At 42.1% G+C, this 16,899-nt stretch overlaps 1 protein-coding gene across 1 annotated transcript in view; it reads left to right on the forward strand.

Moving 5' to 3' along the window:
• The window catches only part of EGFR (epidermal growth factor receptor), a 163,107-nt gene that overhangs the window by 125,679 nt on the left and 20,529 nt on the right, over positions 1-16,899 (forward strand). The window contains exons 12-19 of the mRNA XM_035552537.1: positions 294-493; positions 859-991; positions 2,619-2,718; positions 4,624-4,781; positions 10,392-10,427; positions 11,875-12,016; positions 13,761-13,883; positions 14,616-14,714. Coding sequence (XP_035408430.1) covers positions 294-493; positions 859-991; positions 2,619-2,718; positions 4,624-4,781; positions 10,392-10,427; positions 11,875-12,016; positions 13,761-13,883; positions 14,616-14,714 — 991 coding nt within the window. The remainder of the gene's footprint in view (positions 1-293; positions 494-858; positions 992-2,618; positions 2,719-4,623; positions 4,782-10,391; positions 10,428-11,874; positions 12,017-13,760; positions 13,884-14,615; positions 14,715-16,899) is intronic.

Here is a 16,899-nt window from a genome sequence, read left to right on the forward strand (position 1 = left end):
GCTGCCAGGCAAAGCAGACAGTAGCAGAGCATCCAGCACCCGCCTGGGCTTACCCCAAAAGGAAAGATGTGTTTGTGGACCAGTGCAAAATAACTTTTCTACCTGCTGCCATCGTTACACATCATTCATTGACAGAGTGCACGTCCTGCCAGATTTAGCTTCAAATTCCCAGTTGAAAAAACTTCATTACGCAGCAACACATTTGAAAACCAAAAGAAAAATGTTCCAAGTACAGCTCTGTTTACTAACCCTCCTTCTTCTGTGTGTTTTCTTTTTGTCCATCTCCATTTCAGTGGCCAGTATTCCCTTGCTGTTGTCAATTTGAAAATACAGTCCTTAGGGCTGCGTTCCCTCAAGGAAATAAGTGATGGAGATGTTGCCATTATGAAGAACAAGAACCTCTGCTACGCTGACAGCATGAACTGGCACAGCCTCTTTGCTACTCAGAGTCAGAAAACAAAAATCATACAGAACAGAAATAAAAATGAGTGTGGTAAGTCTGTGCTACCTTCTTGCTCATGCTAAAATGCAAAAGCAATTTGAGCATCCCCCTAGCTGCAAAATTAATCAGTGATACTTCTTTATTGGAGACAGGGAGAGTGAGATTTGTCCACAGAGGACGTGGGTGGTCACAGAAGAGCTCGTTTTTATTTTGAAAGGCCAGGAGTTGCTCCTGATTTCAGGCCTTGGGAATTATGAGAAGTGAGATTATTCCTCTTCCATGCTACCAGGGTCACTCATGTCTGCTATGGAATAGTTTGGAAAAATTGGCTGTCAGGATAGACCCATTTGCTGTATCTGCTGTCTCTCCTGCCTTGAAGTTTACAGCTTCTTCTCTTTTCTCTCTCCCCCTCTCAGCTGCTGAGAGGCACGTGTGTGATCCCTTGTGCTCGGACGTTGGCTGCTGGGGCCCAGGGCCCTTCCACTGCTTCTCCTGCAGGTTTTTTGGTCGCCAGAAGGAGTGTGTGAAACAGTGCAACATCCTGCAAGGGTAAGGGGCCTGGGGGGTGCTTGGGGTTTTGGCAATGATTTGGGGGAGTCTTGGCTTTAGAATGCATGTTAGGGCTAGAAAGCAAGCAAACCAGAGGTTCTCTGGTTGCTCCAGATTTCACCCACTTGGTAAGGGTGTCAGTCTGAGCTGAGCACTGTGCCCCAGCAGAGGAAAGCTGGGAGCTGAGGTAACTCTCCTTCCCTGGTCAGCATTGCCGAGAAGTGTGCTCCCAGCACAGCTACCGACATGAAAAAATCCCCCCAGGCCTGCCAGGAGGCTATCAGCAGGCCCAAGGAGGCCAACCACTACCCTTCCTTCCCATACAACATAAAGGAGCTTAAAACCCCTGAAAATCCAAACCAAGCCTCTCATGTTAAGCACATCTGTCAAGATTCGGAGCCAGTTGTAGTCACGGGGAATGCAGTCACCCCCTAAAGTCACTCACTGAAAAGGGATCCTTTAGGTATGCTCAAGGTGATAGATTTGCTGGACATGTTTCAGGAGGTCAGAGGCTGCCCCAGGGTGCCCCGGGAGGCTCCCACTGAGGTGGCAGGGAGCTCCTGGCCACCATCCAGGTGAGTGGCTTGCCCTGCACTGTACAGAGTTGCAGTTGAGGGAAAATTAGCTTTTGTCTGAAGAGCACTGGGAGCAGCAATTTCAGGCAAAATTATTGCTTCAGCTTCGCTCGAGCTGAGGAAAATATATTGATGCCTTTGTGTCAGGACTGCGGCTGTTTTTTTCAGTCAGTTCAGCAGGTGAGGTAGGCGGGGAAGGCATGGCTAGGACCGAAAAATATGCTGATCTTCAGTAACATACGTTAGACAAATGCTTTCCCATCATAAATTTGTTGGTGTAAACACTTCTCTTTTGTTTCTTAATAAATCTCTCAAAGTTGTACTTTTAAAATCATTTGTATTAAGCAAGTACTTGACAGGGTGCTGATGCCCATGATGTTTGTATTTGTCTAGCAACTTGCCATTCAGCAGCTGTCTTTTTTATAAGTGAATTCCCTCCAGCAGCTATTATGACCCGAAGGGCAGATCTGGGCATTTTTTGTGTCGTATGATGGGTAGATTTACTTTAATTAATAACACCGTTACTTGAAGTGGAACAGCTTTATTGCTATTGAAACCATCTGTTCCCAACTTTCATATTTTAATGATTCATTGTGTGTTGTAGGGAGGGCATGAATTTAATTATCAGTGCATTGCTGTTTAACTTTCCTAATTATTATTTGGAGCCTTGGAATCATTTGAAATTTTTTTACTGATCTCTTTGCATTACTACCATTTAAAAGCCCGTGGAAATCTTTGAGAATATCCTGTCTCATTAGCTTAAAATGGAAAGTAAACTAATTTGTAGCATGCAGCCCGCAGTGCCATGTGTTCCACTGTCAACCAAATTTCCCTTTCCCTTACCTCCCCCTTGTTGTGTTGAGCTAGTGCCCCTGCTGCTGCCACCGGCCAGGATGGTTCCCCTGCACCTCCTCTGTCTCAGGACAGTTATCCCGATGGACTTAAACTGGAAAAGCCAGGAAGAGGAGAGACGACAAGATTTTATCACTCACTAACTAGCTGAGTTTTTATCATTTCTCTTTTTTTTTTTTTTTTTTTTTTTTTTTTTCCAGGGAGCCACGGGAGTTTGAAAGGGACTCCAAATGTCTCCCCTGCCACCCGGAGTGCCTGGTGCAGAACTCCACTGCTTACAACGCAACCTGCACTGGACCTGTAAGGGCAGACTCAGCTTAGCAAACCTGTACCTCAGACTGTGCATCCATGTGTATTTCCCATGTTGAGATAATCCTGAATTCCCATTTACCCTTCTCTGGGATCAGGCGGAGATGGGGCGAATTAGAGGGCAAGGTCTGGGGATAGGGAGACAAAACCAGGAGAGGGAACTTCAGGATGTATTTCTCTTTGGTGTCCCCTGCCACATACATAATCCAGACAGCCCTAGAATCACAGGCATTGTAGGGCCTTTCTTTCTTATGTCCTTTTACAGAAAAAAAATGTAAGGATTACTTACATATGTGAAGATATGCTAATGTGGTGAACATTTTTGGAACATGTAGTTATTGAACAGCCAAGTTGGCGTGAAAAAAAATTACATGTCCTTATTCATAGGAAAAAAATGCTAACATACTGGATTAATACAGTAGCTTTTCCCACTTGAAAAGCCATGATAGAATGGCGATTAAAAATGTTTTCTGGAAAATATTCAGGAAACAATTTTTCCTTAAAACTGCATTCCTTCCTCTAACTAGGTTAAAGTACATAGCCAATGTTAAAGTAATTGCAGGTGTAAATTACAATCAAAGAAAGGTGATCAAAACAAAACGATTGGATTTTCATGCTTATACAGTTTCCAAGTTCTTACAAAAGCTCCTTCTTCAAAAGCCAATAGAGTATACTCTTGCCAGGCATCTAGAATCTTCCTCAATTTTGTTCTTTAATTTTTAGAATATTCTCATGTGTCATGAAATGTCCAATTTGGCAACTGTGAAAAATTATTTGTTTTAATCAGATTAAACCCATATCTTAATTGTAAAATTCTCATTCTCATTAATGCATCCACTGTCTCAGTTAGCCCTTCTTGCTAATCGAAATCGAATCTCCTGCTTCCATCACAGATCCTACTCTGTGCTCCTTAATCTAACTCTTTAAAACGCATTATACCATCTCCTGCAGCCACTGAGTGTTTGACCCTTGCCCATTAGGTCCGAGGAGTCACTGCTCAGTAATGTGAAGTATTTCCATCCTCCCTTCCAGCTTAGACCACCATCGCCTAAAGGATGCTGTTAACATCATAAGCTCCTTCAGGCAGTGACCAACCCTTGTTCCACGTTTGCCCAGCATCTAGTAATTAGTCATTGTAATGGCCCTTAGACATTGCAGTACTTGAAGTAATCTTCACATAGCTTGTCTTACTGTAGTCCCACTGAAACCAGCACTGTAGATATGGTATAATTTTTTTTGTTTGCTTTTTCTGTAGTAGAATTTGACCCAGAATTGCTGGTTTCCCTGCTCTAAAATATTTACGGTATTCCTGGTGCTGTTACAGTCTGAATAAAAACAGTTCTGCCAAAAATGGCTAAAGGCAATGCCTTTAAGCACAAACTAAGTGCTATTCAAAGTAGAAAATGCATGGCATCCTTGGGTTGCCTCCATTTCCTGTGCTTCTTGCAAATGGAGGAGGGAAGCTGTGCTGAGAAACCAGGAAAATAATGATTTGGGGCCAGTACTTCAGGAGGGATAAAGAGGCCCAGCTCCATCATTTTAAATCATTCAATATAGTAGATTGCACCAGGAAACAGCCTAGCCCTCTGCTTTTCAACTTACGTCTTATCGGCCTGTCATTAAATTATTCCTAATTTTAAATGAAAAATGCGAGCTTTCCCATCAGGCAGAGGAAACTCCATGAAGTATTAGCTTTAAACATCAGGTACTGCCTTTTGTACAGTCCATCCTACAAGAGCAAATACTTGTAAGCGTTTTAGGTAGCAATGTAATAAAATCACAAAGATGCCAAAAACTTGCTGTAGTCGAATACACGTAGATTTATCTTCTGCATTTCCTTCTGAATAGACCAACGTAAGGACATCGCAAACAAGTTGTTTCTTGGTTTCTCTGCAGGGCCCAGACCATTGCATGAAGTGTGCCCATTTTATAGATGGCCCGCACTGCGTGAAAACCTGCCCTGCAGGGGTGCTGGGTGAAAATGATACCCTCGTCTGGAAGTACGCAGATGCCAACTCTGTTTGCCAGCTCTGCCATCCAAACTGTACACGGGGGTGAGTAAAACCTGGGTCCGAAAAGTAAAAAGCAGAGGAACAGCTCATCTCAGGCTCTTTCCCTTCCTGACCTGTCCCATTTCAAAGCACCGAGAACAAAAAATAGCAGGAAATGAAAGAGGTCAGGCATACACAGGTAAAGTACGCAGAGTGCAGTGGACTTTGTAAGTAGGAAAAGTTCAGTGGCACTTCTTTACACAGAGGAGAAAAAAATAATAAAAAAAAAAGCTTTAGGGGATTTGAAAAAGGTTTGTTTGCTTATTTATATAGGAAATTTCTGGAATTTTACAGAACTCACCCAATATTAGTGCCCTTTTTTGTTATTTTTCCACCTGGCTGGGTACTGGGTCGTCTGTTTTGGGGAGGAACATCAGTGACATCTGGTGGATGCTGAGTTCCTGGGACCCATTTTTTTCAACACCTTTCATTTTTTAGGAGGGAAATACCTGTGGGATACCACAGTGATTTTCTTTCTTTCTCTCACTTTCCATATGGTAGCACGTGGTCTGGTTTAAAGCTTTGCTTGCCTCCTGAGTGTGGCTTTAATCAATGAGCATCGCAGTAAACCCAATCTGTATGTACAGCTTTTGTCCTCGTTTGGGGAATGGTTAAACTGCCCCCTTTAATGACCTGGGAATTCAGCTGTTTTTTACTGACATGACAGTAAGTGACGGGGCTGCACCCACATCCTCTGCTGGTTTCCAACCTGCAAAGGACACAGGATGCGCAGTAAGGTGTGGGGTTTCGGGCTAGGTAGTTGGGTTATAATGGTTTCAGAGCAAAAGACAACCCATGCTTGGTGTCTTTTCCTTCACAGACATCTGACCTGTAACCTGCAGTGTCTGTCCAATCAAAAATCCTTCATTAGTATGTGTTGCAAGAGAGAAGTTTTAACATTTGTTCTTCAACTATTCTCAGACCAACCACCATCCCATTGTATATTTACCTAGCTCAACTGTCTGGTCATGAAAAAATAGAGTGCCCAGGTCCTCTCCTTCATGGAGAACAGGAGAAGGGCTAAGAGGGCAAGCAACTGGCCTTCCTAGTGCTTCTCTGGCTATCACGTAGGGAACTCAGTGCTCTGATTTTCAGATGGCAGCTGCAACAGCAAAGTGGATTTGCCATGATTTACAGCAATGCCCCCTGAGTCTTGTTACAGTTGCAGGCAAGGCTCATCTCTGCTTCCCATCACAACTCTAATAAGAAATTATCTCAGCTGAAAAGGGATCTTAATAACTTTGATCTTTATTAATGACCTCAATACCTGTGATCATCAGTCACTACCAATACAAACTGGCCACCGTGATCCAATACCCTTCTTAAAACTGGCCACATTTTCATGCAGAAATCCTTCATAAGAAGGATATTGGATTTCCATGTAGCCAGTTACTGGAGCAGCATAACCAGTAACCACATCTGAACAAGTCTTTCAACTGCGCAGCCTTGGTAGCAGGATCAAATGCTAGACTTTAATGAATACAAACTCAGGGAAAATAATCTGCCAGACATGAATGTAACTGCAAGACTTGCAGTGGCACTTTGTGCACAAGCAAGTCCCCAGAGCAGAGCTCATCAGAAAAGTCAATTCCTGCTTGGCTTTAGCAGCCAAGGTGTACCACAGGAGTCCAAAAAAAAAAGTAGTATCTATTTTATCATTTACATGAAAGATCTGGGCTAAGTTTGCCACAGTTACATGGTGGACATGCTCAGTTCAAGTTGCTGCCCAAATGTGGCAGGAGAAATACGCTCTATCTCTGACGAGCTCAGGAGAGCTGGAGGAACGTAGTGTTGCTATTTTTGTTTTACAGATGGGACTTCTGAGGCCAAGGGCATTGATGGGTAGGGAGCCAGTGGCAGAGGCACCATGTGGGAACGTGCAGCCCAGCACAGCATTTTCCCTGTGAAGGCAATCAATCAGTAATGCCACTTAGTCATCTTCACGCCTTTCCCTCCTTGTGCTGCGGGAATGTGATCTGTTCAGCAGTGGGTGGAAAACATCTGTCTCACAAAGTTTTTGCGTCTTTAAAAAATACAGTCTCAGCGATTTCTGTACGACAAGAAACAACTTCTTTATTTCTGTCCCTGTCCAATATCATGTACAGAGGCACAGAATTTTATTACATGTGATGAGTTCAGTATTCATGCAAGTTAGATTTTCCAGGATCTGGCTCTAATTTCTTTATCCAAAGAAGCTGCAAGTAAACAGGACCTCTCTCCCCAACTGAGCTTTGTCTCAAATTTGGGTTTTAACTTTTGTAGTACTTGCAGTGCATCACCTCCTTTATATTGCCATGACGAATCTCATCTAGTCTAACTTTCTTTGCTGAGTCGCTTTTTCAGCTTTCATTAGAAAACAGAAGGGAGGTAGCTTTCTCCTGTTCAGCCCAAAAGAATTCTCCCCCATTTCCCCTGTGACTGCTTGGGGATTTTTTACACCAGCTTCTTTCTGCTCTGCTTGTAGTACAGCTGAGAAAATACGCTCCATTAAAGAGAGCAATGTCCCAAAAGTCCTGAAATTACCCAGTTCATACCTCCAGCAACTAATGAAGCACACCAGCTTGATTATTCTGCTCCATGTTGAGAGATCTGCTTTTTCCTTGCAACTCTCCAAGACTATGAGAATTAAATTCAGCCACAGCCAGTGGCATGGAAGAACAGAAAGAGAGGTGGCACAACCATAGTTAATAGTACTGGCTGAAGGGTCCAGCCTCCAGTCACTATCAACATTACGTCTTGCCGTTCTTCATATTAAATGCCCCATGTGAATTTAGGGGTGGGTGAGAAGGCAGCCAGGGGTCTGAGAGGGAAGCTTGCAGCAGCACAGCGCACATTCTATGCCTTTGTCACACTCTGAAGGTTAATGAGAAAGAACGGGCAGAAGAAAGTTCTTGTAAGGCTTTGAAAAACCCAATGGTTTTCCATTTATTTTATGACTGTGAAGTAACTGAGGACTTGTGCTGTTAAAGCGTGAGTCCCTTCTGAAAGGCCATAAATCATAGCAACGTGGCTGTATTACATCAAATTAGGAACTGTAGGTCGAGGAGAAAGTTGTTAAAATCTTGATGGATTTGGGAAATAAATAGCTGTGTCTGCACTGGGACAAGTAATATTTATGTAGACAGATGAAATGCTGAGTTCAGGATGTAATAGTTTCAGGGACTGTACACAGCACTAATTTTCCAATAAGTAGAGAAATATTTCAGAGACTACAACTGCTGCTAGATTCCATCCAATACATCCATAAGATCTTGAGGCAGTTTATAACACAAGGTCACATTTCTCATTTTAGTTTCTGTAAGCAGAAGAAAAATGATTCAAGGATGGAAAAAGTGATTGTTTAGATTCCATAAAACCTGGGTTACTTATGTTGGGTGTCATCATAAAATTCCACATTAAAAAAGATGGCTATATTTAGTCTTGGATGGATATTTGTCATAGGTTTTGTTTCTTCTTTGACTTGTGAAATGAATCAGAAAATCACATGGGATTTGAAAAGCACAAGCTGATCCATCATTTTCTTCCCGAATACCTTTTAACTTTATCTCACTAGACTTGGTACTGATGGATTTGTGTGGGAAATAATTTTACAAAAAGAAAGGGTACAGATGAAAATCTACACCTCTCCTCCTTCCACTTTCTGGCCTAGGAAAGTAACTGGTCAGTCATTCTTCAGACTGTGGATAGTATCCCCTCAGATAACTTTTTTCTGTTATGAAGTTCATGGAGGTTTTGCAATCATAAAGTATTATAGAAAAACAGAATTTTAGAAAGAGTTAATTTGAGGGAACCCAGTCACATTCTGGAATAACGTGAATATTTTTAATTTCATGTCCATTATCAGGAGAAGTCGTATATGGTTTGTTGCATTAACATAGAAAAATTCCTATGCAGGTGATTGATATAGTGTAATAGGATGAGGTCTTGGGTCCTAGATCAGTTTTCTTTTAAGTGCCCAAAGAAAGGAGCCTTGTGCAAAGTGAGATATGTTTCCTGTGACCATAGGGAAGCTGGTGGTTCTGCTCTGCATGTGCAGCCTCACTGTGCTTAGTTACACAACAGAGCAAACAAAACAAACTGTAGATAGACAGGGAATGCTAACAGAGCTGGGTGCCCAGAATCCGGGAACCAGTGTGCACAGTACTTCCAGCATGTCCAGGACACCAGGATGCACATTCTTGCATGGGAGCCCAGTGAACTCACAAGACCTTCCAGATGCTGGGCCTTGGAGCACTGTGTTGGCCCTGAAACAAGGCAAATACATGGGGGAAGATCAGAGTAATGAAACCAAACAAATAAACAAAAACACAATAAAAAGAGCGGTTGCTTCCCCTCTTCCTCCTCCAGACCTATGATCAAGCTGTGAGATAAAAATCTTCAGCCCCACCTGCCATCTTGAAATTTTTCTGTTTCCTCCTCTTAGCAAGAGGGAACTCAGAGCACTTTTCCTGGCGTGGGTTCACTCCTTACCCGCTGCTTGACCTCCTCTGGCATTGCTTTGGGATGATGCACCTTCTTCGAGTCAGCGCAGGGAGCGGATACCACAAACTGGACTTTTCTCTTTGCTGTGCTCTGTTTTTCTGTGGTGATGTAATCCCCTCTGTAATGCTCTCCTTCCTTGGTAGGCACCACAAAGACCACAATTCCCGTGAAGACCATACATCTCGTAGCCCAGCAACATTTAGGGAATGCACGGTGCCTCTCATGCCCACTGGACCATCAAGTGAATGCAGTCACTGTATTTTCATCTGTGTTGTTTTTTTGCATCAGGCTGCCAAAATTAATTTGGAGCATTTTAAACTCAAATGGAGGGAGAATGACTTGCTAGTAGAGTTTCTGGCGCTCTGGGTAACTGTCATACCTGTTTACGTTGCCAGTGGCGTAAGATCATCGATTCTGAAAGAAAAATACAACAGACACATGAGAAAATACTTTAGCCAAAGCAAGGATTGTGAAATGCTGTTTTCTGTTGGGACCATGTATCTGCTACTGATGTTTTCCTTTGCAATAGGAAGTCTGGAAATTGTAATCCTTTGCTTCTCGGGAAACATGGATTATGCAGGAGGATCTGCAGCAGTGTGTTTCCATATAGCTTTCTGCCCTTGGACAGGGAAGAGGCTGCTCCTGTCTTCCTCCACAACCAGCCCTGAGCTTCTGTGCTAACACAAATGTCCACGCAGAGCCAGTGCACTGGCTGATTGCACACTGGCCACCCCACAGCTGTCTCTGTGGCCAGATATTTTGTGCAGCCTCAGTTTGACTGAGCTGCATGGATAGGACAGCACATGTAGAAAGCACAGATATATTAAAACAAAAAGAAGCAGAGACTCCAGGTCCATTTGAATTCTTTCTGTGTCCTCTCTCCATTCTAAAACATCATAGAATGCTGTTTTAAAATACTCTTTATAATGAGTTCATAGCATAACTATGCCTCTGTGTAAAAGCTTCTGGAGCAAGGCAGTTGACTGATATTTAATAGAGTGCATGATTATTATAAATACCTTGAACTGCTCTGAAACACAAAGTTTTCATCAGTAGCACTCTTCTTAGTTGGAGTTATAGGAGTAGGTATGCCAGAGCTAATATATTTGTAACGTTCATTTGTTTTTACAGGTGCAAAGGACCAGGTCTTGAAGGCTGTCCAAATGGGTGAGTATTTCATCTGATACAATTAACAACAGAGCTGGAAAGAATGCGTGCGTGTTTACATTTTTTTGCTGGACACTCCAACACTGGGACTAACATTCTGTAAAGTCCTGCTTCAGATCTGTAGGGAGAAGTGACAGATTAGGGCAGGCTCAGATCTATAAAAATGACTAAATAATTGAGAAATTTCCTACTGGTATGAGACTCCAAAACCTTGTTCTGCTTAGCTTGTCAAAAGGAAGGTCAAGGTGAGACCTGGGTTCTGTTACTGGAGAACAAAAGGAGGAGCTGGAAAAAGAAAGGATAATGGCCTAGAGGCGGAAAGAGATATGTTTAGGATTGATATGGTTACCTGCGTTACAGGGAATTAATTGCAGGCCCCTAGGGGCTTTTCTAGCCCTGCAATCTCTATATCTCCAACCTCTCAATGCACAGATGAACATTCATTCTTCACATGAGATCTCACTTTGCATTGTTTGGCCTCATGACTTGCTCAAGAACATGCAACAAGTCAACATGCTTCTCTGACTAAGAGGGATTTAGATTCTGGCCATTAAGACATGCTAGGGAAAGACAAATTCAGCCTAGAAGTACTGTTAAAAAGTGACTCTATTTAATAGTAATCCCTAGGGCAGCTTATAAAGGGCTGTGATGGATATCCAAGTACAGACCAAAAGACAACCTTGGAAAACAGGTTTTTCTTTTCAACTTAAGTTTGAAACCAACCAGACTAATAAACAGGCAGCAATCAGTACACGCAACACACAGTTTACATGTTACCCAGCCTCAGACATTTTGTACTGGGGGAGAAGGGCCAGTGATTTCAAGAACATCGTGAACCACATATGATGTCCTCTCATAATGGTGAGCTGTCAGCTTCACTGCCAGTATCACAGCTGTGTATGCCTTCTTAATATCACCTTCTCTCCATGTGTACAAAGTTGTCAATACCTCATCTGTATGGAGAGCCTTTTCTCCATAATTTTCAAAGAGAAACAAAAGTGCCTTGATTTATTAAGGGAGGGCCTTGCAAATCTGGAACAAAAGTACAAACCCAGCAAAGCAAATGTCACAGAAACGGTAAATGCAGAAGGCTGTGCAGAAATGATGTGCAGATGGAGGAGGAGGTGGCGAGAGGAGTGGAGGAGAAAGCTCCACTGCCAATCACAGTAAAAGTCCGGATGGTCTCATATCAGCTCAGTTGTTTTGATTTTTCAGTTTTCCTTGAAGAAGAAGAACAATAAACACAACCACTGGGGTGAGGAACTTAAAAATACTGAGACTGAAGAGACCTGAAATTTCAAATAGGTTTAAGGAGATGTGCAGACCATATGTTTGGTCAAAACCCAAAGCTACACGCAGCCCCTCTAGGTTTGGTGGTGTTTTCTTTTTTTTAATCATACACCTAAGCATTTTTTTTTCTCTTTCCGCATCTCATATTGTGCTGCAGCTCCAAAATCCCATCCATCGCAGCCGGCGTTGTCGGAGGGCTCCTCTGCTTGGTTGTGGTTGGTTTGGGCATCGGCCTGTACTTGCGGCGGCGCCACATCGTGAGGAAGCGGACCCTGCGCAGGCTGCTGCAGGAGAGGGAGGTGAGTGCCACGGTCGCATCTCGGAGCTGGCTGCTTTATTTGGGGCAATGGGTCCCGACCTCCTCAAATGAGAGGATTAAAGCACCATGGATCTGCTTTGTAACTGAATAAGCTCTTGGCTTGACTAACACAGCGTCTGCCGCGCTCGTTGGAAAAGAGGCAGTGTGCACCTAACACCTTCTCACTTAATCTCAAGTCTGATCCCTGTGGATATAATTTTCCAAAGCTTTAGGGGATTTAGATGCCTAAATCCCAGTGACAATCATTGAGATTGGGGAAAAGACTAAGCCTTAGGGTGAGGTGTAATGTGTTTGCTGATCCATGCTACCTTGCCACGTAGCCCCTTAGCATTGAAACCTTTCTCCCTCCAGACAAGCCTAGTAGCAACTTGGGCACAGTTGAAAATTTTACCCCCTTGATCAGATATGTCTGATTCTCATGAGAAAAATGAGAAAGGAGAGCAGGGAAACGGATGGAGGAAGTGTTTGTGTCTGGTCTTTTTTTTTTGTTTTTAACACACGAAAAACAAAGCCATCAAAGTGAGTGGTTTGCCCTGTTGGGCATGAGTGAGGTTTCTACACTGCTTTGTTTTTTGCACGGTGCAGGTTTCATGTGCGTTACAACATTACCCTCTGGGTTCCTCACATATGAAATTGCAAAATTCATTATCCTCAATTTAAAGATGTTCTTTCATGATTAGCCCCCTTTTCTTTCCAGTCCAATCTTAGTAAATAAGTAGCAAATTGTATTTGGTATTCTGCTAAAAGCCCAATTGCAGCTTCCTTCTGTGCTCCCTGGCTTTGCAGAGTAAACTGCTAAAATCCTTACAGCTGTCCTGCTTTCCAGTACACCGCCTTACAATATTTTACTTACCGCTCTATTCTACAGTTTTAATAATGGAGTTCAGTTTGTGCTCACCTTGTATTTTAGCCTCTGGACTCCACAAAATTAGGATATTTTATCACAACAGAAAGGTCACTGGTCCACTAAAAGCAGATTGTATCTATCTAAATATGGTTTTATTCAATGGAAAGGAAAAAGGAAATCACTAAAGGGAAAAAGCTGACTTACACATAAAAAAAAAAGTGTTAAATATCTCTGTTTGGAGGGCATTACTTCTGTTTTCAATAAGGCTTAGATCGAATTTTAAAAACATCAACAGTCAATTCAACGTTGACTTTTGCATTGATGAAAGAATTGTGCTCATAGTTTAAGTTGCTGTTTGTAAACCTGGTGCTGTGGTCTGGGAGAGCCACCTCCAGTACCATGGGAATTTCATCTAATTAAACAAGATTAAACCTGAAAGGTTACAGGTGATTCTTGCACATTATTTAAAACATTTTTATAATTTATTTGCAAGTTTAAAAAAATAATCTTATTTAAGATCTGTGGTAATTGCACTGTTCTTCATGCCATGTGTTTTAAGTCTTTGATGTCTAAGTCTTCATTTGAACACTAGTATTCCTTCATTTTCCTTCAAAATGGAAGTTGCCATTCTGTGCAATTTCATGGGGCAGAATTGGTTCCATGGAGCTTGATTTTGATTGATTTACCTCTGAAATTTGGAGTAGCTCCAGATATTTATTGCTATAAGTCAGAGTGAAGCTATCCTCACCTAAACTTCATGTGGAATAAAAGGTTCATCATTTTAAATGAAGGATTTATTTCCCCCCACAAAGTTTGCTGCTTGCTGTCCTCCCAGCCTGTATGTCCTTCTAAAGCCTTGTTTTTCTGTATGCACCAGCTTGTTGAACCACTGACACCCAGCGGGGAGGCACCAAACCAGGCCCATCTGAGAATTTTAAAGGAAACAGAATTTAAAAAGGTCAAAGTTTTAGGCTCCGGAGCTTTTGGCACTGTTTATAAGGTAAGATCACGATGCTTCTCTTTCCCTCTTTGTCTTGTTCCATGCAAAAGCCACCCAAAAAAGCATGAACTGGGATCTGAAAGGTCTATTTCTGAAGCAGACTTCCATCTGTGGCTGAGACCTTTGGGGTACAAACCACATTGACCTCTGAAAACAGGCACCTACATCACTAGGTGCTGCAGCAGAGCTTCCTCACAGCTTCATATGGTTCACCTCCCAGCTAAATGACCTCCTGACACTACAGATGTAGAGCGCTGAACCAGTCAGACATAAACCTACCTGTCACTGCGTATGTTTAGGCTGGATTATTTGTACAGGATAGGTGCCATCTTGTTGCATGAGAGAAAATTCCAATTCATTTCACCCATGATTTATAAATTGGAAGTGGCAAGATTTTGCATATGCAGTTGCCATGATGTGCTAATTAATTAGATTTCTATCCACGTAAGTTGCTCTTTATGCATGTCTTGCTCTATTTGTACAGGTAATGAATATGTCTTTTTTCAAAAAAGTATGGTAGAGGTGACAAAAAGCAAAATACCATTCCATTGACAGGATTCTCTTAACACCCACAGGACACAATGATTTTTACATATTGCTTGCCAAATTTTTGTTGTTTGCCATTGCTCCAAATATTTAAGTCTACTCAGAAGATGTAAAATGTATATGTAATTGTGAAAATTAACCTGTTAGATATGAGACTGAGTAATTCTTTGTGCTTCTTTTTGGTAGGGACTTTGGATCCCAGAAGGGGAAAAGGTTAAAATTCCTGTTGCTATTAAAGAGTTGAGAGAGGCTACATCACCAAAAGCCAACAAGGAAATACTTGATGTAAGTTTTCATGTTTGTTTTGCCAAGGTGACAGTGGTCTGTGGATTTTCCTCTATAACAACTAAAAGGATTTCAGGACTTTGGGTGGCAAGAAATATTTAACATCCCAAACTGAATTCTTCGTATAGAACTACTATGCTGATTTGCATCCATAATTCAGTTGCTTGGCAAATGCTTTTGTGTCTTCCATGAAGGCCTTGCTTGCAGTTGATCACTGATGTTAAACTCATGGGATAGGAACTGGCACACAAGGGAAGGGCAGAACTATACAAACGACACGTTTACAGCTAAGCCCGTTTTCTTTATTCTGGTGTCTCTGGCCTTAAATTTTGGCATTCATTGTCATTATGACAGTACAAATAAAAACAGTAAAAACATGTCTGACATTGCAGATTGTCATAAGTTAGTTGTTCAGTTACATAGTATTAAATTAAATATAAATCCACTTGAAAATGATGGCACCGTTAATCAAACATAGGAATCCTTCTGCAATGGGAAAATGTGTGGAATTTTTTTCGTTTTCGTTAGGAAGTTAACCACTTTAGCAGGAAAATTATTTTTAAAATAAATAAATAAAAATCCAGCTTTGAACAGCAAATGACACCTCAGATATAAAGGCTTATCTCAAGTGGTTCAAGCTGGGGAAGATGTTAACAAGCATAGAGCGGGAAGTGTCAGTATGACTGGCTGTGAACAAACCACTACCTGTGCTATTGATGATAATGAAACACACTGGGAATTTCTGATCACCCTGAATAAACAGAATTACTCCAACGTGTTATTCTGCTTTAATAGATTGTGTATTGCAGCAGAATAGGTGGTCTGACACATGAAGCAATATCAATCCTGATTTTAGTTAATGAGGTGGCGCATGTTTACAAACACCCTTCGCCCCAAGACGAGTGTCACCCTTCCCTGGGTCGCAAACCCACATGGTCTGCCTGGTCACTGCCCCAGCACACCCTTCCATTTCACTCTTCACAGTGATAAGGAGCATAGCACAGTCTTCACAAAGAATGCTTTGCACTGAACTGCATTAAATCCCAGTATACTGGAGGAGGGGCTAATTAATAACCCTACGGTACTGCATCCTGCCTTCAGCAGAGCAAGATACCCAGATGACAGGACAGTAGATGCATGGACTGTGTGCTCTACAGTGATATCAAAGCACTTTGTCTTTTCAAAGAATTTTCTGTATAGCATCCCCACTTTATCTTTTCTTTTCCATTGAATTAGGATGCTTAACAAAAAGCTCTTGATTTTTTCAGTCCGGTTCATTTTTTTAGATGATTTGGTTGGTAGAATTCATTCTGTATTTTAGGAGAAAAAAAAAATACAGGTGAAAGAAGTCAGAGGGATGACTCCAAAAGCTCCTGTCCTTTTGCTACACATCCAGCTTTTTAAGGTCACTGAAACCTCAGAGATAATAATGTCCAATTAAAGGTGATTCCTCTTACAGAAACATGCTAGGCATTGAACAAGCACAGCAGCTTTAGTTCGTATAATCCAGGCGAGCTCTTGCTGACTTTATTAGGGTAGGGCTAATTCAGAAGATTGTTGTTGAATACCGAGCATACTTGGAGCAGGTCAGAGCGTACCGCAGAGATTTCCAAGATAAACAGTTGAAACAAAGGCCCACTTTAATGTCTTAGGCTACTAAGAGGGACACTGGACAGACAATAGCTCCCTTCTGCTCCCTGCGAGGAGGCGGTGGCCTGTTTCACTTTGAGATACCAAAAGCAATAGGCAGCGTCAGCACCTGGAAGCTCTCCAAAAGCACCCACCCTGCGCCTTCAGTTTCCCCGTTCTTAGCCTCCAGGTCAGCCCTGTATGGGCTGCACAGCAGATGGGCAGGGAGAAGAACAGCTCTGAGTCTGCAGATTTTTTTTTTGATTTATATTTTTTTACCCCTGCTGAAATTAATACAATATGGGTCTGAATCCCAAAAGGAAACAATGCAAAGAACAGACACCCTTCATCGGTACAACTGCTGGGTTTTGAAGCCTAGTGAGATTAGCGTGTTTTGGTCTCTGCTTCCATCTGAACATCGCACAGCCAATTCACAAGATTCTCTAAAAAATGCAGCTGTAAATATCTACGTAGGTGAAGAGCACATTGTATTCTTCTTTTATCTTCCCTTGAGCTACCCTACAGAATCAGTGCTCTCCTTGACAAAGGATTGTTT

The sequence above is a fragment of the Cygnus atratus genome, chromosome 2 (assembly GCF_013377495.2).
Source record: "Cygnus atratus isolate AKBS03 ecotype Queensland, Australia chromosome 2, CAtr_DNAZoo_HiC_assembly, whole genome shotgun sequence".
Taxonomy (NCBI): domain Eukaryota; kingdom Metazoa; phylum Chordata; class Aves; order Anseriformes; family Anatidae; genus Cygnus; species Cygnus atratus.